This window comes from Lepidochelys olivacea (genome assembly GCF_965140295.1).
Source record: "Lepidochelys olivacea isolate rLepOli2 genome assembly, chromosome: 7".
NCBI classification, from domain to species: Eukaryota; Metazoa; Chordata; order Testudines; family Cheloniidae; genus Lepidochelys; species Lepidochelys olivacea.
In genome coordinates, this window is record NC_140417.1 from 88,526,816 (window position 1) to 88,549,839 (window position 23,024).

A 23,024-nucleotide genomic window follows, 5' to 3' on the forward strand; every position below is an offset into this window, starting at 1 on the left:
CCTGGCACACACTTTTAGCCCTGGTGTTGCTCAGAGCTACTGCTTCCGGCCATCGGGTGGCAAAATCCATGAAAGTCAGTATGTACTGCTTTCCTCTGGGTGTCTTTTTCGGAAAAGGACCCAGAATATCCACAGCTACTCGCTGAAATGGAACTTCAATGATGGGGAGTGGCTGGAGAGGAGCTTTGACCTGGTCTTGGGGTTTTCCCACTCTTTGGCACACCTCACAAGACTGGACATAGGTAGAAACATCCTTGCCCATTTCCTCCCAGTGGAATGACCCCCCCAAACGGTCTTTGGTCCTGTTCACCCCAGCATGGCCACTAGGGTGATCATGGGCTAAGCTCAAGAGCTTGGCCCGGTATTTAGTTGGAACTACCAACTGTCTCTGAGGATGCCAGTCTTCCTGGTGTCCCCCAGAAAGAGTTTCCTTGTATAAAAGTCCTCTTTCTACAACAAACCTGGATCGATTAGAAGAGCTGAGAGGCGGTGGGTTGCTCCGTGCCGCCGTCCAAGCTCTCTGGAGGCTTTCATCTGCTTCCTGTTCGGTCTGGAACTGTTCCCTTGATGCTGGAGACATCAGTTCCTCATGGGATTGTGGACCTAGGCTTGGTCCCTCTGGAAGCGATATAGGGGATGGAGCTGTTTCTGTTGACTGTGAACCACTCTCCGCTGGTGCACTATGTTGGGATTCAGGCTCCGGCTGAGCCTCTTGTGTAGGGTTATCGGCTGCTGCCAGTTCAGGTTCGGTGGGGCCCTCTGGTGTTGAGGTTGCAAGTACTGGATTCAGTGCTGACACAGGGTCTGGTGTTGGTTGTTTGGCTGGTTCCGGTTCTGGGACTGGTTCCGTCTGGGTCTCTGGGACTGGATCCACTACTGCTGTTGCAGACATTGGCCTGGGGTCCAGGTCCATCACCTCTGACTGGGTCCTGATAGAAGTTTCCGGAACAGAGCTAGGCCTCACGGCTTGTTTAGCCTGGTTGCGGGTGACCATTCCCACCCTCTTGGCCTGCTTCACATGATTGGCCAAGTCTTCCCCCAACAGCATGGGGATGGGATAATCATCATAGACTGCAAAAGTCCACATTCCTGACCAGCCCTTGTACTGGACAGGCAACTTGGCTGTAGGCAAATTGAAAGAGTTGGACTTGAAGGGTTGAATCGTCACTTGGATCTCTGGGTTGATTAAATTGGGGTCCACTAAGGAAGCATGGATAGCTGACACTTGTGCTCCGGTGTCCCTCCACGCGGTGACCTTCTTCCCACCCACACTCACAGTTTCCCTCCGCTCCAAGGGTATCTGGGAGGTATCTGGGCCTGTGGACCTCTGGTGGGATTCCAGTGCAATGAACTGTAATCTGTTGGGGTTCTTGGGGCAGTTGGCCTTTACATGCCCCAGCTCGTTACACTTAAAACATCGTCCAGCTGACGGGTCACTGGGGCGAGGAGGGTTGCTGGAGAACGGGGTGGTGGGACGATAAGGGGTCTGGAGGGTTCTTTGGGAGGTAGGTGGGGCTTTGGGCGGCCCCCGGTAATAGGGTGTGGTCTGGGGTGGTCCCTTCTGGTCTCCGCTCCAACTGCGACCAGTTTTCTTCTTCTCTGCCACCTCCACCCATCTGGCTCCAATCTCTCCTGCCTCAATTACAGTTTTGGGTTTCCCATCTAGGATGTATCTTTCTATTTCCTCAGGAACACCCTCTAAGAATTGTTCCATTTGCATTAGGAAGGGCAAATTTACTGGAGATTCAACACTTGCTCCTGATATCCAGGCATCCCAATGTTTTACAATGTGGTAGGCATGTCGGGTAAATGACATGTCTGGTTTCCACCTTAGGGCTCTGAACCTCCGACGAGACTGCTCGGGTGTTATCCCCATTCTGACTCTCGCCTTGGATTTAAACAGTTCATACTTGTTCATGTGTTCTTTAGGCATTTCAGCTGCCACCTCAGCTAAGGGTCCACTGAGCTGCGGCCTCAGCTCTACCATGTATTGGTCAGTAGAGATGTTGTACCCAAGGCAGGCCCTTTCGACGTTTTCTAAGAAGGCCTCAGTATCATCACCTGCCTTGTAGGTGGGGAACCTTCTGGGATGGGAAGTGGTACCTGGAGAAGGATTGCTAGGGTTTGTTGGTATATTCTGCTGGGCCTTTATCCTCTCCATCTCCTCCACATGCTTCCTCTCTTTTTCCTTCTCCTCCTCCTTCAGCCGCATGAGTTCTATCTGTCTTTCATGTTCCCTTTGTTTTTCCTCAGCCTGAAATTTGGCTAATTCCAGCTGTAGTCGAGCTGAGGATTTGGCCATTCTAACCTCTCTGTTTTTAACTAACTTTACACCCGAGGTTTAGAAATAAACAAACAAAACTTGGCTGTAAAATTTTGCTGTGCTGGAATAGAATACCTATTCTCTGATAGTGATTGTCAGCCTACAGAAAAAGACAATTCCCTTGTCTCTGCTCTGGGCCCAAATTAAAGCAAAAAACCTCCAACTACTTGGAAACCTGCTTACCCAGCCCAAAGAAGAAAAAAAATTTCTTTTCAAACCTGTGCTCCTTGTAAAACAAAAAAAAAATCAAAATCCTAAAAAAAACCCTGCCACTTTTGTCTCCAGGCAAATGGGTAGAGCACACACCCCCTATTTACTTTTAGGAAGAAAAGAAAAAAGAAAAAAAAAAAAACCTCTGGGTTGGAAGACTGTGAATTTCCCTGCAGGAGTTAAGTACCCTGCCTCTAGGCAAAGAAAACCTGCAATTCACAAGATAATCCCCTTTTGTCTCTGCTTGGCCACAAAGCAGAGAGAAACCAAGCTGCTTTCAGTTTCAAAGCTGCTTTCTGGACTTCCTAAAAATTCCTTTTTAAAATCTGTATTTCTAGTTCAAAAAATCTCAACTGGATCTCAAAATGATTTCAGGTTAATCCCACCACTGTGCCACCATGTCAAGGTTCCTCCCCCACTCTGAACTCTAGGGTACAGATGTGGGGACCTGCATGAAAAACCTCCTAAGCTTATCTTTACCAGCTTAGGTCAAAACTTCCCCAAGGTACAAAATATTACCCCTTGGACAGGCCGCTACCACCACCAAACTAATACTGGTTACTGGGGAAGAGCTGTTTGGACGCGTCCTTCCCCCCAAAATACTTCCCAAAACCTTGCACCCCACTTCCTGGACAAGGTTTGGTAAAAAGCCTCACCAGTTTGCCTAGGTGACTACAGACCCAGACCCTTGGATCTTAAGAACAATGAACAATCCTCCCAACACTTGCACCCCCCTTTCCTGGGAAATGTTGGATAAAAAGCCTCACCAATTTGCATAGGTGACCACAGACCCAAACCCTTGGATCTGAGAACAATGAAAAAGCATTCAGTGTTTTACAAGAAGACTTTTAATAAAAAATAGAAGTAAATAGAAATAAAGAAATCCCCCCTGTAAAATCAGGATGGTATATATCTTACAGGGTAATTAGATTCAAAAACATAGAGAACCCCTCTAGGCAAAACCTTAAGTTACAAAAAAGATACACAGACAGAAATAGTTATTCTATTCAGCACAATTCTTTTCTCAGCCATTTAAAGAAATCATAATCTAACACATACCTAGCTAGATTACTTACTAAAAGTTCTAAGACTCCATTCCTGTTCTGTCCCCGGCCAAGACGACTACAGACAGACACACAAACCCTTCGCTTCTCTCCCTCCTCCCAGCTCTTGAAAGTATCCCGTCTCCCCACCGGCCACCCCGGTCAGGTGCCAGCGAGGCTACCCCCAGCCCCTCAACCCTCCACAGGCGAGAGGAGCCCTCCCCTGGCCAGGAGGGATTTCAAAGGGGTTTACCCTTCCCTTTATATTTATGACAGGGGGTTATATACATTGGCCCAAGGAGAAGGCAATATAGGCTTTAAAACTACCCTAGAGAAAGGCAGCCTTCCTCCTGTTATAGCCAACAGATATAATCAGACCCTTCAAGGAAGACCCTCTGCCCAATACATCAGCAGGCTTGACACCATGGTGGAAAGTTGTATAGATCAACTTGAACTACCTTCCCATTCCCATCCTTTTGACAGCTGTCATCTTTTGGTGTTCGGAGGTTGGGACTAATAGCCTTGGACAAGAGGGTCTTGGAGATTGTAGACAAGACGTATTTTATCCAGTTCCATCTTTCTCTTCCCCGCCACCTTCTTGTCCCTCTTCAGGGACCCCTCTTATGAGACATTACTAAGAAAGGAGGTAGAGTTCCTCCTTCAACTTGGAGGGAGAGAGAGAGAGAGAGAGAGGTGGAAGGGTCTATTTCAGATGTGCATCAGAGTACACTTTTCACCATATCTACCTACCAAGATGGTGATGACAGACACCTCCGCTCCCAAATGTGGAGCTCATATGATCAACTTCTAGGGTTGCCTACTTTCTGATTACAGAAAATTGAACACACTTGCCCCACCCCTGCCCTGCCCCTTCCCTGGGCCCCACCCCTTCTCTGAGGCCCTGCCCTTCACTCACTCATACAATAAATATAGAATATCAGGGTTGGAAGGGACCTTAGGAGGTCATCTCGTCCAACCCCCTGCTCAAAGCAGGACCAATCCCCAACTAAATCATCCCAGCCAGGGCTTTGTCAAGCCTGATCTTAAAAACCTCAAAGGAAGAAGATTCCATTACCTCCCCCGGTAACACATTCCAGTGTTTCACCACCCTCCTAATTAAATTTTTTTTCCTAATATCCAACCTAAACCTCCCCCACTGCAACTTGAGACCATTACTCCTCGTTCTGTCATCTGCTACCGCTGAGAACAGTCTAGATTCATCCTCTTTGGAACCCCCTTTCAGGTAGTTGAAAGCAGCTATCAAATCCCCCCTCATTCTTCTCTTCCTCAGACTAAACAATCCCAGTTCCCTCAGCCTCTCCTCATAACTCACGTGTTCCAGTCCCCTAATCATTTTTTTGCCCTCTGCTGGATGCTTTCCAATTTTTCCAGATCCTTCTTGTAATGTGGGGCCCGAAACTTGACACAGTACTCTAGATGAGGCCTCACCAATGTCAAATAGAAGGGAATGATCATGTCCCTCGATCTGCTGGCAATGCTCCTACTTATACAGTCCCAAATGCCGTTAGCCTTCTTGGTAACAAGGGCACACTGTTGACTCTTATCCAGCTTCTCGTTCACTGTAACCCTAGGTCCTTTTCTGCAGAACTGCTGCTTAGCCATTCGGTCCCTAGTCTGTAGCGGTGCACTTCTGTCCTAAGTGCAGGACTCTGCACTTGTCCTTGTTGAACCTCATCAGATTTCTTTTGGCCCAATCCTATAATTTGTCTAGGTCCCTCTGTGTCCTATTCCTACCCTCCAGTGTATCTACCACTCCTCCCAGTTTAGTGTCATCTGCAGACTTGCTGAGGGTGCAGTCGACGCCATCCTCCAAATCATTAGTGAAGATATTGAACAAAACCAGCCCCAGGACCGACTGTACTATCCAATTAATTTATATAATCCAAATAACAGCAACACTAAACCTCTATAAAAATATGGCATAGCTTTTACAGTAAAATCTGATCATAAATACTATTTTAGTCTGGTAATATAAACAGTAAATTGTATGAATGAAGAGAAAATACATATTTGCAAAGTTTTTTCATTTATGTAGTTAAGTTTCTGCCTTCCCTTAATGTGTTCTCATTAGGTTTACATTACTTGACTTTCATAACTGCTCCATTATGCCTGGGAGTTTCAAGGTCAACTTGTTTTTTGTTAGAGAGTAGACATCCAATATGATCACACTTCAGAATCTCATTCCTTTGTGAGCTTTCATCAAAGTGAATGTCTAAAATCAACAACAACAAAAAAACTTGAATAGACTCCAGATATGAAATGATCTAATGTAGTGTTTGTCCTTTCTGGTATTTAAAGAGTCGAAGGGCTCTCTCTTTTTTCTTCTACCTTTTGTAATAGTCTTTATAAGCTCACTCTTAATAATTTTTTTCACTATAATTTACAAAATCCTTGGCTGTCTTTAAACAGAAAATACACCACAATTATGTAAGATTGTTTGTTTGTATTCCTTACTTATACAGTATACTAAAGAAGACATGAGGAGAAAAAACCCAAAAAGCTATTTGAGTGCAATTGAAGATGAGGTACAACAAAGGGAAAGATATGATCATGAAATAATAGTTAATACAACGGAAAAGAATAGGAAATCTGTTTAATTTTAAGAAAATGTGTGTGTTTAATAAGACGTGTAATTCCTGGAAGTGTAAATGGCCTCACTTTAAATTTAGTAGTCGATTAGTTGCTTATCATACAAACCTATTTTTGACAAATGGCTGCTGAACCACTGGTTCATCATTCAATGATTTGGTTGCCACTCAGCAATGAGAAGACACATACTAGTAGTGAAAGTACCTTGGAGAGACCTTCATTGTACCAAACAGGTGTGGAGTTTTTGTTTTTATTTTTATGTTCGTTTAGTTAGCCTAGCTGTAAACCTCTTGACAAGAATTACAGTCAACTTCTAGCAATGATTAGAGTTGCATCAGTTACATTAATGGAATTTTTATAACATGCTGTGAGAAGAGAAAATCAGAACAAGAAGATTTCACATCTCTAGTGAACATGCAATCACTAATTGTTTCCCCACAGCTGTGCTCCTAATGGAGAAAAATGTGTTGGGAGGACAGCTGTGCTTTTCAGATGCATCTACTTTTCCCTCTTAGACCCTTTTTAATATGTGAGTTAGTTTTTCAGTGCTCACTGACATGTAAAATCTAATTCATGAAAGAACATTTTGGAATGTCCAATATAACTTGAAATCACTTTGGGAAAGAAAGCTATTAGAGGTTCTCCTGATATAATGCTTGGGGTGTGCTACAAACCACCAGATCCAATCTGGATATGGATAAAGACCTCTTTAATATTTTAATTAAATAAATATTATTGGGAATTGCGTGATTATGGGAGACTGTAACTTCCCAGATATAGATTGGAGGACAAGTACTACTAATAATAGTAGGGCCCAGATTTTCCTGGATGTGATAGCTGACAGATTTCTTCACTAAATAGTTGCTGAGCTATTAAGAGGTTTCCATTTTAGATTGGTATTGGTGAGGACCTCATAGAAGAACTGGTTGTAGAGAACAACCTTGGTTCTAGTGATCATCAGCTAATTCAATTTAAACTAAATGGAAGGATAAACAAAATAGATCTGCATCAAGGGTCCTTCTTTTCAAAAGAGTTAACTTTAAAAAAATTAAGGGAATTGCTTAGGGAGTGGACTAGCCTGAAGAAATCAAGGATCTGAATGTGAAGGAGGCTTGGAATTACTTTAAATCAAAGTTGCAGAAGCTCTCTGAACCCTGCATCCCCAGGAAGGGGAAAAAAAATGTAGGGAAGGGTTGCAGACCAAACTGGGTGAACAAGCATCTCAAACAGGTGATTAAGAGAAAGCAGAAAGCCTACAAGGAATGGAAGATGGGAGGTATCAGCAAGGAAAGGTACCTCTTGGAGGTCAAAAAGTGTAAGGATAAAGTTAAAACTGTCAAAACGCAAGCAGAGCTGGACCTTGCAAAGGGAATTAAAACCCAAAGTAAAAGGTTCTATAGCCATATCAATAAAAAGAAAACAAGGAGAGAAGTGGGACTGCTAAGAACTGAGGATGGGATGGAGATTAAAGATTATCTAGATATGGTCCAACAACAAAACAAATACTTTGCGTCAGTTTTTAATGAGGCTAATAAAGAGCTTGAGTGTAGTGGCCGGATGGCTAATGGCAACAAGAGGATATGAAGGTAGACATTACCACATCCAAGGTGGAAGTCAAACTTAAACAGATTAATGGGACTAAATCAGGGAAGCTGGATAATCTGCATCCAAGAATATTAAAGGAACTGGCAGATGAAATTGCAAGCCCAATAGCAAGGATTTTTGATGAATCTGTAAACTCGGGGGTCATACCCTATGACTGGAGAATTGCTAATATAGTTCCCATTTTTAAGTAAGGGAAAAAAGTGATCCAGGAAACTACAAGCCTGTTTGACTTCAATTGTATGCATGGTTTTGTAACAAATTTTGAAAGAGAAAGTAGTTATGGACAGAGGTGCATGGTAATTGGGATAAAATACAACATGTTTTTCCAAAGGGTAAATTGTGCCAAACCAAGCTGATCTTTTAGAAGATAACTGATTTTTTAGCAAAGGAAATGCAGTAGATCTAATCTACCTGGATTTCAGTAAGGCATTTGATACAGTTCCACATGGGAAACTCTGAGTTAAATTGGAGAAGATGGGAATTGATATGAGAATTGAAAGGTGGCTAAAGAATTGGTTAAAGGGGAAAGTACAATGGGTCATACTGAAAAGTAACCTGTCTGGCTAGAGGGAGGTTACTAGTGGAGCTCCTCAGGGATCAGACTTGGGACAAATCTTATTTAACATTTTTATTACTGACCATGGCACAAAAATTGAAAGTATGTTAACAAAATTTGCAGATGACACAAAGTTGAGAGGTATAGCCAATACGGAGGACAACTGCAATATCGTAAGAAGAAGATCTGGATGACGTTGTAAACTAAAGAAATAGAAATGGGATATAATTTAATAGTGCAAAGTGCAAGATCATGCATTTAGGAACTAACAACAAGAAGTTTTGCTATAAAATGAGGACTTTTCAGTTGGAAGCCACAGAGGAGAAGACAGACCTGAGTGTATTGACTGTCCTAGGATGCATCAGACAAAGTATTTCCAGTAGAGACCGGGAAATGTTAGTACCAGTATACAAGGCACTTGTGAGACCTCATCTGGAATACTGTGTGCAATTATGGTTTCTGATTAAGAAAGATGAATTTGAACTGGAACAGGTGCAGAGAATTGCTACTAGGATGATCCTAGGAATGGAAAACATACCTTATGAGCGGACTTGGTTCCTTTAGGCTGACCAAAAGGAGGCTGAGGGGAGATATGATTGCTCTCTATAAATACATCAGAGGGATAAATACCAGGCAGGGAGAGGAGTTATTTAAATTAAGCGCCAGTGTGGACATAAGAACAAATGGATATAAACTGGCCATCAATAAGTTTAGGTTTGAAATTAGGAAAAGGTTTCTAACCATCAGAGGAGTGGAGTGCTGAACCAGCAGCCTTCCAAGGGGAACAGAGGGGGCAAAAAACCTAACTATCTTCATGACTGAGCTTAATAAGTTTACGGAGAGGCTGGAATGATGAGACTGCCTACTATGGAACACGGCCCATCAGCGGCTGCCAGTAGCAAAAATCCCCAGTGGGTGGAGACGGGACACTAGATTGGGTGGGCTCTGAGTTACCTGGGAAAGAATTCTCTGTAGTATCTGCCTGGTGGGTCTAGCCCACATTCTGAGGGTCTAACTGATTGCCATATTTGGGGTCAGAAAGGAATTCCCCTGGGTCAGATTGGCAGAGACCCGGGGGAGTTTTTCGCCTTCCTTGGCAGTATGGGTCACGGGTCACTTGCAGATTTAAATTAATGTAAATGGTTAATTCTCTGTAACTTGACATCTATAAACAATGATTTGAGGACTTCAGTAACTTAGCCAGAGGTTAGGGGTCTATTTCAGGGGTGGGTGGGTGAAGTTCTGTGGCTTGCAATGTGCAAGCTGTCAGACTAGATGATTGTGGTGATCCCTTCTGACCTTAAAGTCTGAGTCTATGAGAACCTGTCATGAGTCACCATGTAGCTGCACTGAGGGTAGCAAAAGTAAAATCCCTACTGTAAATTGGAAAAAGGCATTTATATCACTGTTTTTTGTCACTGACTGTGACTTGGATTAGACCATTTGATGGTTAGAAACAGTTGAGTTCTGTGTGCTCTCTGGAATCCACCTCTGCTGTACAGGTCCTAATTTTCCTATATGGAGATGCATCCTTAAAAAGTCCTCTCTCTGGCCTGGGACAAGTTGCTTAGGTCCAAATTTTTAAATGTGGTTGTGGTGCCATGTTGGTCCCAGGATATATGAGAAACAAAGTGGGCGAGATTTTTTTATTTGACCAAACTTCTGTTGGTGAAAGAGAGAAAATTTTGAGCTTTCCTGAAGAAGACCTCTGTGGAGCTCGAAAGTGTCTCTTTCAGCAACAGAAGTTGATCGAATACAAGATATTACCTCAGTCCCCCTTGTCTCTCAGATATTTAAAGGTATTGCTTTGCTCACTATTGCAAGGCCTTAGTGACTTAGACAGGTAAGTCCCATTTTCAAAAGTAACTTATGTATTTAGGCACCTAAGTTCCATTGACTTTCAATGAGTCTTAGGTTCCTAGGAGACTAAATTACTTTTGGAAGTGGCATTAAAGGCAAGTCTATATGGAGAGTTAATGTGCAGCAAGCTGGTGTGTGAACCTACAGAGCACCAGCCTGCTGCACTGTACAGAACTTCTAGCGCACGGCAGCAGTGTCCACATGACCGCTTAGTGTGTGGCAGGGTAGAGCAGATTTACAGATGTAGATTTACACACCAGCTTGCTGCCCACTGTCTCTCCATAAAGCCAAGCCCTTAGCCATTTAAGTCATTTAGACCTTGCAATGTTTAGCAGAGTTCTTCCTAAATATCTTTAAAAATCTGTGAAATGGGAATGGTAAGATTTACCAATTCACCTACCCATTTCAGTGGTATTGTGAGTGTCTTGGAAGATGAAAAGTGTTTAGTATTGTAAACTAACAGCATTTCTCCAATGTATGGTTTAAAGGAGTAAACAAGACTTTTGTCCTGTTCAGTTTATATAGCTCAGCAGCTTCTAACACACGCATCAAATTTTGTATACAATGCTTTTATCTATTAACTTAATAAACTACACATTTGTATTTAGTAGCTCTCAGTGTACTGCTTTGTATGTCTTAAAATCTATCTTTAAACAACTACAACAAAATCTCTTACTTATTTTCTTTCATTATTCTGCTCTGCTTCCATTGATGACTCTAAACTTTTGACTCCAGACTGGCAATATGAGGGTAAGATGGCAAAATGTAACTTCCTGAACATTGCTTGTCTGTTTTTTTTCATTCTCTTTAGAACATTGTTAAAATTCTGTTCACTCTCTTTAATTAAATCTTTTTGTTGCAACTAAATTCCAATCATATTTGTTTCTGTTGTGAAACTTTAATTACAATTTATCCCTTTTAATCATTCCTTCATGTTCTTTGGGTTAAATTACCATTACATTATTTCTGTCCTGAAGGACTTCTGCTTCACAGCGGTCCCTACTGGTATATTTAGAGAAACATGAATGTGGGTTTATGGTGTAGCAACTGAATTGTAATGTGTTGTGATGTGGCAAAGACTTAGTGTGTGTATTCATGACATTGAAAGTAAAAGTGTCATAACAAATAGAAACTAGTACAACAATTCATAATGAGAGCAGGTTGTGAAATTTTCATTTTCATGGTGGGCCAGATCCTGAGGTTCTAATTCAGTACTTTCTCAGGAAAACTCAAATTTACTTCAATTAGAGTTTGAATAAAGATTAAATAAAAACCTTGAGTTTGGGCCCTCTATACCAGTAACTAGCTAACAATTATCTTGGCCTTAATCTTAGTTGCTTCAATGACCACTATCTCAGTGACTAATTATCTTGCTTCAATGACCACTATCTCAGTATGATTGTTTTATAGAATACAATATATAGAACCTACTGTGGAATTAGAAATAACTTCTGTTTTCATGTTTATAGACTGCAAGTTGGCCAGGGCTGGTCCTCCAGCCACAATAGTTCCCATTGATGAAGAAAGCCGAAATGGTGAGTGCGCTGCTTTTTTCTAAAAGATAATTACCTGGGCTATTATCTGCTTTACTCTGATCTATAGTGATCACTGTTAAGAAATCAACGCTGGTGGAATATACTCACTTTGCAATGATGACCACAGTAATAGGATTAAAATACTAGGCTCTGGGAATATCATGAATAATGTTTTCCATGTGTAGTTTTAAAACATCAGAATAAAAGTAATGGAATAAATAGGAATTTTTGATTATTTCCTTAAATTATGCATCTTTATAACTTGTTTCTTGGTACTAAATAGGCCATGTGATAATGTGTTTGGTATTAAAAAGAGTGTCTATACCATAACCGTTTAGGATTCATCACAGAGTAAGTACACCTGCTCGGTTGCTAATATCCAAATAATGTACCGAGTAGTTGAGTTTTATGTTATATGGTCAGTCCTTGCCACATATGCAATAGCAACATATATACATAAATTATGTTTTATATCAGTGTGTTTTCATTTTTGCCTATCTACAGATATTTGATAATCTGTTCCATGTTGGTTAATCAAATTTACAAATAAATAACCTGCCAGTTTGTTCTGCTAGATTAAAGGGTTAAATGTGGCAATCCTAAATGCCCAGTATCTTTGACTTATTGTGTTAGTATTGATTTTTTTCATTATCAAAATAAATGTGAGAGAATGCTTGATATAATATATAGTACAATAGTTGAAAATTCTTTTCAGCGATCATAAACGTCTTTCCCTCAAGCAAAATTAAACCAGTCCTTTAATTGACAATACAAAAACAGTAAGTGGGTCTGCAACTGGATAGGTGTCATTGTGCTTGCTATTCCTTTTTATTCTCCAGTATGGTAATTATTTGGGTTACACTCTAATAACTTTGACATATAATATGATGGAACAATGAGTATTATATTTTAAAACTGCAGTAAGCAAAGAGGAAGTATAATGAGAGGTAAAATTTTCAAAATGCCTGAGTGACTTGGGAACCATGTTTCATTGACTTTGAAAACGGAACTTAGGTTCCTTGGGCACTTGAAAATTTTATCTGAGCTCAGAGTTGTATGCATTTTCTAAACATCTTGGCGAAGATTTTCAAAAGGGAATGGATATTTTGATTGCTTCAGCTTCTGACTGCTCAGCTTGAGACACCTTACCGTGGCTTGATTATTCTGTGTTGAGAACCCAAAATTACTAGTTAGTCTTAAAAATCTTGGCTCTAGAGCACATTGAGCTGTGTTTAAAACAGAACTGAATGGCATTTGAAAACCATTGGAGCCCTTTTCTCCCTTTAACAATTTTAATGAATGTTCTGAATAATTCTGTGGTGGTTAGGGAAGGAATCCAGTTGTGCTTCCTGTGCAATTTGATAGGAGTAATAACATTGTTATCTTCTGAGATGTCCATTCAGGAATTCAGTGGAACAATGATAGTGATTTCTAAAAATTGCTTTGTTTTCCTTTTCCATGTTGTTTGTTATATTACCTTATGCATCCGTCAGAACCAGTGGTGATGCTTGCTAATGCTCATGAAATTTTGTAAAAGAAAACAATAGTCTGTCTTCACTTTATTGTTCAAAATCCCTCCTGGAAGAGCCATAGGATTATTCTGTTGACTATTTAATGTCTGCATTAAATTTATGCAACAGAACATAACACTTAGAAATGCACACTTGAGCAGTAAGTAATAAGAGTTATACTAAGTATACACAGTGTGCATCACTAGTGGTATCTAAGAAGTTGTTACTTTCAGCTTTTGGTTTGCAGATTTGTGGGCAAAGAGTTGAGGATAGCCGAGGACAGTGTGTGATTTACATTTTTTTGGTGTATCTGAGAAGAATGTAGTGCAGTACAATGCAATACAAAACCAAGGGTTCTGACTACAGGACCACCTTTGCTCCTCCTTGCTTGCCTGCCTGAAAACTGTTTCTGTGAACTCACAGAATCAGAGTGAAGTACTGTTTAGAATGGTAGAAGCTTATGTCCCTCCAGGACTATACAAATTCTTCTGCTGGTACAGCTGCCGGTTTAATGTTCTTTTGCACTGAGAAAAAGAGCATCTATTACTGCTAATATTCTATGGATTCATGTTGCTCCCATACTGCTAATATTTCTATTCTATATAATGTGAAATGTTGTTAAAGACTCTAAGAGAATGGATTTTAGCAGTTGGTTATTTTTCCCTCTCCATGTGTTAACTTCCTTGTGGTCGCGTCCATTGAAGCTCTGAAAGACTGGTCTGAGGAAAATTGCAGTAGTAATTGTATCTACCTATACAGTAGGGGCAACGGTTGCAATTTCTGTGAGTGGAGCCTGGAGACTCAAAGAAGGTATATTATGCCTTTTTTCCTTGCATTTTTGAACACCAGCAAAAATAACTAACCAATGCAATATTAGTATTGTTTCAGTAGATAGCATTATCATATTTCTATCATTCAAAACAAAACTATACATTGAATTATTTGCTTTTTATTTCATGATATTTATGCAAAATTAACTTAATGATATACCTTAACATTCTTATGTAGGCAGAAGATTGTATACATCTATATTTCAGTTTCAATTTTCTGTTACACCTAAGAATATTTAAATATTCCAAAGCACATGGTATCTCTTTTAGATTGTTTAGGTATACTAAAAAGCAATAATTTTGTACAATTGTTTTTTGCTTTTATATCAATCTGTTGAGAAAGAAAAAGTGTTTATTGTATTATTCTTTGGTTAATTCATGGGATGAAGAGCTCTATTAAGATTCGGCTGTTAACCAGAATACACATTTCACGTAGATAAGTTATCAAGCTCACTAGATTGCAAATAAGGAACAGTAAATGCTGTCATGATTTATCCCCCTTTTTTATCTGTGTGAAATCAAGGCTTAATTAAATACCTAAAGCGTGGTGATTTAAAATTAAAAGTGTAATAAGCAGAATAAGCAAAGTCAGTCAACAGATATATTCATTTAAAATACTGAAAGAGTAGCACAAAAGTCCAAGGGTGTCCTAATTACATTTTACAGTAAGTTTATATCTGCACTTTTTCACTGCTTGATACAATATTTACCAATAACTTGGGTAGAATTTAAATATTTACATGTAACTGCCCCTGCAAGAAATGTGCATACACAGTGTATGGTGAGAAATTGTTTTCTCCATTGTTTCAACTGTGCATTTATACCCTATATCTGCAACGCTTAGCTTTGTTCTTCCTTGTGTCATTAAACGGAGTTATAAATCATCAGTTGTTCAGTAAATATGGCATATTACAAGCATAAATTACAATTCACATAGAAATTTATGGAAAGAAGACATATAGTCCATAAATATAAGACATGCTGTTTCAATGCATTTCCTGGGTATTCTCCCATTGGTTTGAGTCTTTCCTCAGGCATCTTGCTGATCCAGGAGGATGCAAACTGTACATCCCTGCATAACGGGTATGAATCATCAAATGCGGAGAGCTTAAATGACCTGCCCATTCCTTTACAGAGTGTCAGGACATGGGCAGTAGGGGCGTGGGTTGAGGCTAGGTCCAAGTTCAGCCTAGAGGGTCAAGGTCAAAAGCAGCAGTCCATTCCAGTATCACACCAAGTCAGAGTTTATGTTGATGAGCTGCACAGGGTCAGAATCAAGTGAACTGGGAGGAGAGGTAGATAAGCTGGAGGGTAGGGATAGGATACAGAGGGACCTAAACAAGTTAGAGGATTGGGCCAAAAGAAATCTGAGGTTCAACAAGGACAAGTGCAGAGTCCTGCACTTAGGACGGAAGAATCCCATGCACCGCTACAGACTAGGTATCGAATGGCTAGGCAGTAGGTCTGCAGCAAAGGACCTAGGGGTTACAGTGAACGAGAAGCTGGGTATGAGTCAACAGTGTGCCCTTGTTGCCAAGAAGACCAATGGCATTCTGGGATGTATAAGTAGGGACATTGCCAGCAGATCGAGGGACGTGATCGTTCCCCTCTATTTGACATCAGTGAGGCCTCATCTGGAGTACTGTGTCCAGTTTTGGGTCCCACGCTACAAGAAAGATGTGGAAAAATTGGAAAGAGTCCAGCGGAGGGCAACAAAAATGATTAGGGGACTGGAACACATGATTTATGAGGAGAGGCTGAGGGAACTGGGATTGTTTAGTCTGCGGAAGAGAAGGATAAGGGGGGATTTGTTAGTTGCTTTCAACTACCTGAAAGGGGGTTCCAAAGAGGATGGATCTAGACTGTTCTCAGTGGTAGCAGATGACAGAACAAGGAGTAATGGTCTCAAGTTGCAGTGGGGAGGTTTCGGTTGGATATTAGGAAAAACTTTTTCACTAGGATGGTGGTGAAACACTGGAATGCATTACCTAGGGAGGTGGTGGAATCCCCTTCCTTAGAAGTTTTTAAGGTCAGGCTAGACAAAGCCCTGGCTGGGATGATTTAGTTGGGGATTGGTCCTGCTTTGAGCAGGGGTTTGGACTAGATGACCTCCTGGGGTCCCTTCCAACCCTGATATCTATGATTCTATGAATCAGCTGAAGTAGGGTTAGCAGAACAGACGCAAGGTGAGGTGTCATGAATGGAGCAGGGGACCAGGAACTGAAGCAGAATGAGGAATTAAGAGCAAGATAAGGTATCAGGAGTGTGCAGCAGTGTCTGTTTTCGGCAGCAAGCCAGGGATCCCGAGCTAGTTACACAGACAGCGTTCAGCTATTTTCCCTAGGCATTAAATAGCATGCCTGGGCCAATTAGGATATGCAGTAGGTTCTTCCAATCAGGACCTCTGTGGGTGGGGCATCCATTACTGCTTGAAACTGTAGGGCTCATAGGCTGTTGTTCCCCGCATCACCAAAGCTGTTGGTTGGCAGTGCGGACATGGCAGTCACCCAGCAGCTGGCAGACCTAGGTTCCAGATCCATGGATCCTCACACAGTGAGTCAGTGGTACAGAGAGTACTAATTCATGACTCTTACATTCATGTTAATCAATCATGTTGCTTCTCAACACAGTGATACCATCTTCTTGCACTTGGCTATGGTGAAGCTGAATGATGGACACAAATAGATCCAGTGCAATTCAATGAATTTTCACCCTGGGAGATATGGGAAGTAGCAACAATGAGACAGTGCACTTCTCATCTCTGTCTGGGACTCAAATAGATGTTATAACAGGGAGCAGTACTGCCCTCCTACATTACTTGAGATGTACAAAATCAGGCAGCAGAATGACCTTGCCTTGCTCTTTTCCTAGATCTTAGCGCATTTGAGCAGTAAATAAGAGCACCACTAGCATGCTGCTTCTCCTGCACTTTAGTGCTCTCTGGGTGTCAAAGACAGCAGCATAAAGTGGATACCCTTATTCCTCTTACACCTACAGGGGAATTAAAGACCAGAGCCACAAAAAAAACCTCCTGGCTATAATGTTTGTGGCCATATATTCCGCACACCCCTCGTTCCCACCATACGCACACACAGGCACAGATGTCACTGGATTCAGTGGAATTGTTATCTTTGACAGGTAAGGTGTAGAAGAAATTGGAATCATGGCAAGTGATAGGCATCGCTGTGTGCTATGGGGCTCTGTTTTGTGAGGACTCCATGGGACCATGGGATCTCCCAAGAGGTTTACAGAAGGAATGGACAGATAAGAGCAGGGGTCAGGGCTGATGGATCCATTAGCTGGGCTGCAATAACATTAATGCAGTGGCTCCAGTACCACCATGCAGTCTTTGGGAAGCTGCCTACCCCTCCATCCCTGCTGTGGAGATGCCCAGGAGAAACAGCCTGGCAACCAGCCATGCCCCTGGGGAAGGATTTGCTTAGTAATATTTTATTTATGTTAGTGGAAAAAATAATTTCATTTTAAGCTGTATATAAAAATTAAATTAAAAATACATAGCGGCAAAATGTCATAAAAATAGTACAAACAACAACAAAACTATGGAAAGCCTTATGAAGGAAACAAGCATAAAGAAAATTAAAGGCTGAGGGTCAGTTGGAACTGTAGTCTTGGGCAGTACAGTTTTTTTTTAAGAATACAGTTTGTAGTGGCGCACACAGGTTTTTTAGACAAATATTTTATTTTCCATTACAACGCATGTAGAATTGACAAAAAGAAATATGGCGAATTTTGATATATGAATCTGCAATACAATGTATCTGTAGCAAGAGTCATTTGTTCAGTCAGGAGGCCTAGTGGTCGGGGCCTGCGACTCCAGTCCTTTCAGTTCAGTGTGTTCTGAACCCCTGGGTGGGGTTCAGCTCCGTCGACTTCCTTGCTGGTAACCCCTCATCCTGCCCATCTCAGGGCTAGGCAAAGGGGAATCTGGGATGGGTAAGGGGACCTGGGCCCTTCTGCTCTATCAGGCCCTGGCCCAGGACCCCCTACCCAGAGAGTGTGATAGCATGTCCCGCCTCCTGATCACCTTCCCATGATCCACTTCTTACCATACCTGCTCCCTCAATTTGTGGCTTGGTTGTTGTTGGGTTACAGTCCTTTGTTTCAAACCGCAAAGTCTTGGGACTGATGCAGGTGGCCCTCTGGTACTCTTGCACATGGTTCTCCCTACCTCTTGAGTAATGTCTAAAAGGTTTGTGTGTGTCGCGGGGCGGGGCGGGGGGGAGAAGAGCCACAGCTGGACCTCTTCAATCAGAGTTTCTTCTATTGTTGCAGGGAAGCCCTCCTCCAGGAAATAGCCTCTCTCCTCCCTTTTCCCACCTTGCCTGGGTTGCTGAAACTCTCTCTATATTGGTCCTTTCCCAGGCATCTTTGACAGTGCCTGAGAGGTGGAACTTTTCTGGCCCAGTATTGCTCCAGCCCTGCCTATGCCCTCTGTGTTAGTGTGGGGTGTGTAAACCACTTCACAGTATCCAATACCTTTCAATGCCCATATGAATTTGCTAGGGTAACAATTCTTACAGTAATAGCAATATACTTGCCATTTGATTCCAAAATTGACATTGTTCAGTAGTTCAATATGCTATGGAAACTGCAAAAGTGATACTGAATCTTTGATAGTGGAAGGCATTTGGACTATATGCAATTTCTAAGATGCAGAGTTGTACAACATACATTTCCAATGGCAAATTATATTTTTTCACCAAGGAAAATCAGTGCTCTTATAAGTGCATTGTATTTATGTTACCATTCAATCAAGTGTGGATGGATGAGTCTTTGAGGATGGTCAGTGGTAAAGGCCAGAAAAAGAAGTGAGCTTTTAGGAGGAACTTGGAAGACAGCAAGGAGGCATGGCACACTGAATCAGGGAGAGAATTCTAGGTAGAGGTTTGCAAGGAAAAAGGCACAAATGCGAGTGACAGGAGGCAAGAGCATGGTAAGGTGTGAAGCATTGAGAGAACATACAAAAGACCAATCCTGGAATGAATTAATCCTGGAATCCCCCAGAGCAGAAATTCTCAGAGAATGAGGAGTTTCACCATGCTAAAAGCAGTGAAGAGGTCAAATAAAAAGGAAAGGGGAGGAGAGGAGGCTCTTGTACAGTGGTCCAAGTTCTCTTTTCTGCATGCTTTAGTTCCCCTTGGACTTGTATGGAAGGTCTGTCAGGAGAAGGCTCATCTACGACTACTACCTCTAGAATGGAAATATTTCATCGTGCAACTGCTGCTCCTTCTCCTCTTCATAAGTTAGAAAATCATCATTTCCCAGGCACTTATGTCTGTAGCGTCTAGCCATTATTTCATATATTAAAACATACACTAATTGTCCTAGGTGATTGGGTGTCAGGGTTTTTTACAATTGTTTACAACTTCCTGTGTGTGCCTTTTGGAGAAATTTGGTGGTTTTGGATGGGTGTCTCAATGAGCAGAAATCAAATTCACAGAACCGCCTTTTTAATGGCAAGTAGGCCATCCTGGTCATATTACCCTCCCACATTGGGAGTGCACATGTGAGTTATTACAATCTTACACAGGTATTTAGGAGAGGGATTGGTCCAGGATAAGGAACTGTGGAGAGTAGAAAATAAGACCCGCCATATACCTAATAAAGTCTCTTCTCTTAAGCTGCTCTGCAATTCTGCATTATGGAATACTGTAGTTTTGGGGGCATCCTATGTAGCACCCCTGCTGCCGGACCACTGTTCACAGTGTTTTGCAATTAGTGTGACTTGAAGGGCTGTGGATACACTTTACTTCTGTTTTATTTGAGGAACTAAAAGGAAAGGAAAGTAATTTTACAGATAGTTGAATGGAAGCCTCCTTCAAAATCCTGAGGTCATGGACAGTTGTTAATGAAGTTACTTGGGTTTATTTATTGTAATCCTCAATAGGTTTTGAGCAATAATGATATTTGGTATGGTAATATACGCAAACTACACAGGGTATTTTTAAATCTAATCTATATATATTTAACAAGTTGTAGTATAATGTACCTTTTCAGAGTCCTGCTAATGATGTTGGGAATGCAAACCTTTAAAACATACTAAAATGGAACTGAATTAAAAACTGGGGATTTGTGTGCCCTAATATGTAAAACATGCATATATACATTTAACTTTCACACAAGGCACATACTTATCAACTCATAGAAGTAGTTAACTAACTGGGAACATTTTCAAGTAGCAAAACATGTTTTATTTAATCATGCTGAATGTTGCTTCTTCAGTAGAGGAAATAACATATTGTACAGCGCTAGGTCATTTCCAGATCAGTTAATTTCTGGAAAACAGCAAAACTGTTCCAAATCACTGATGTCCAAAGAAAAATATGTATTCCTTGGTTTCACTTTAAGCCACATTACTACCTATTGGTCTATTATAAATCTGGTAAGTGATTATCCTATATATTATACATTTCATAATTGCTTACTACTAGGCAGTATCTTTATATATGTAATTGAATTGCAGTTCTAATAAATAACCCCATCAACCTGTAAGATTGGTTTTAAAATACAGTGCTATAAGAAAATGTAATCATTTTGTAACAGCTGACTGTTTTCTTTTCAAGAAAACTGAATGTTTGGTGCATAATGTATATTTAACTCTGACACTATAACTTCATGGTTAACATGATTTGCTTAGGTTGCTCAATATCTTTATCCACTGACAAGTTTAGTTATTCCGTCCTTTATTTTCTACTTTGAAGTAGCTTGTCAAACAAAACCTTAGAGACGATCCAAAAAAAGACACCTATGCAATATTTTTCAGGCATTTTTTCTTCAGTAAAGAATTGCTCATCTGAAAAATAAGACTTCAAAGTCTCACTGGCAATAGACAGACAAATACAAATAAGTGAGATGATAAAGCATAACAAGAACTGTTCAGTTTTAATGCAACTCTGGGGAAGTCTGTCAACAATCCTGGATACCGTCAGCATTAGATTTTAAATTAGTGAATAGGCTTCTTTAACAACAACAACAATGCTGCTGTTAATATTACTGACCATACCACTAATGACAGGAAATTTAGCCTCCAGGAGACCTACTAGTCTTCAGTGAATCTATTAATAACCATTTTCTTTAGTTCTATGCGCAAGATGTTACTGCTCAACTTGTGAGACTATTGTGAGCAGCGTGTGTACTTAAAGTTGCCACAGAATTTCAGTTGGAGAATAAAACACATTTAAAACATATTTTTCAACAAGTTTAAATTTCCTGGGAAAAATCTCTCTGAAGGTGCCCTGCAGAAGGTTGACTATATTATTAGCATATGTAAAAAAAGTAGCCTGCTTGGATTACTTTACTATAATTGAAACACCCACAATTGGTTGTGGTTTGAAAGTACTTAGTGGGCACATCAAAGATTTCCCTACATTTTAATCTTTCAGCAGTGAAATTCAAGTAAATATATACTAATATGAAGCAACTAAGAAGTAAGGCCTGTAGGGTCTTGATGCATTAGGATCCAATTTAATTACATTATCACAATATATACAAGAGAGAGGCATGGCCTAGTGGCCTCAATAGTGATCTGAGAATGCAAGCATGAAATCCCTGTGTTCTATGCCTGTTTCTTAAATGCACTCCTCTGTGGTTTTGATTCAGTAACTTATTCTCTCTGTTTATCCATCTGTAAAATAAGGATAATACTGGTGGATTCAACTAGCATGGAACTACTGTGGGATTGGTTCCTTTTCCCCTCAGCATTGGACTTTCCATTTCTGTCCGCTCTCTGCATCCCTCTTACCTTCCTGCTCTCCTACCCTGCTCAAGGAAATGTTCAGTAAAGTTTACTGACATGTGTGCAGTAAAGTTAAATAAGTGTGGAAGTGTTTTCAGGGTCAAGGCCTTAATGTGGATCTACCAGGCATATACTCCCTAGTTTTTTTGGGGTGGGTTTTTTTCCCCCAGACACTGAAGTAGCAAACAATATGACAAGGGAAGTGTTCTGCATTCTAGTACGTCTTCATCCATGTACAACAGAAATGTATTATTAATTTGTATTTATTTTTGACAAATATACCAGGAACCATGTGAAAGGGCCTGATCTGAGATGATATCAAGACAAAAAAAAAGATTCTGATAAATTTAATAAAAGCACTTTTTAGATATTCATCTGAATTGACTTGCCAGTACTCTTAAGCTTCTGCCATCAGTATTAAAAAATAAGGAGGGAAATTTTTGTGAGTAAGTTCAGCTTTTGAGCATTGAGAGGCAATAGATTTTTTTTTCATATTTCTACACATTCTTTGGGTTTTACAAAACATTTTTTTTTCTTTAGCGGCTGTACGTTTAGTGCACTTCGTTTTCACAGCATTAAAGTTTGAGGTTTCTAAATAAAATATATTGCGTTGTAGTAAATTACAGTTCACAGTACAAAATTTTATCTGAGCCCATTGCACTTTTATGATAAATAAAGCTAATGAATATTTAATTTGTGAGAATATTGTGTTCATGTCTCATGAATGTATTCATTTAAATCGGAGGCAAACTTGTACTGTTTCTAATCAAAAGGATGTGTCTCAAAACTAACCTGATGCAAGTGTATCCCCTGTTGGTGTTGGGGAAGAGGGCATTTACAGGTTTCCCTGTAAGGATATGAGATGTTACAGGCCCCAGCTACGGAACTTTGTCTCTATAGTTCTGTTGCCGCACAGGCTTTTCGCTCTGGAGGTCCCCTGTTCAGTCCCCCGTGTGTCAGCCAAGATGTCAGCCTTCACCCAAGCACTGATAATAGTCATTAACTTCAGCACACTCCAAGTATGCGGAGCAGGTTTGAACTGATCTCCCTCTCATTTTATTTGTGTTTTTATTAACAAAGTCATACCCTAGTAAAGGGTTGAGGGTGTGGTCATTCAGTGTTTTTTGTTTTGTTTTTCAATGTTTTACACTAAGTACAGTGTTCAAACTTTGTATTAGATCCAGT

The 23,024-nt window shown here is 40.7% G+C and overlaps 1 protein-coding gene across 1 annotated transcript in view; it reads left to right on the forward strand.

Annotated features, from left to right (window-relative positions):
• PCDH15 (protocadherin related 15) overlaps nt 1–23,024 on the forward strand; it is a 772,236-nt gene that overhangs the window by 173,507 nt on the left and 575,705 nt on the right. The window contains exons 2-3 of the mRNA XM_084633606.1: nt 10,943–10,957; nt 11,677–11,742. Coding sequence (XP_084489732.1) covers nt 10,943–10,957; nt 11,677–11,742 — 81 coding nt within the window. The remainder of the gene's footprint in view (nt 1–10,942; nt 10,958–11,676; nt 11,743–23,024) is intronic.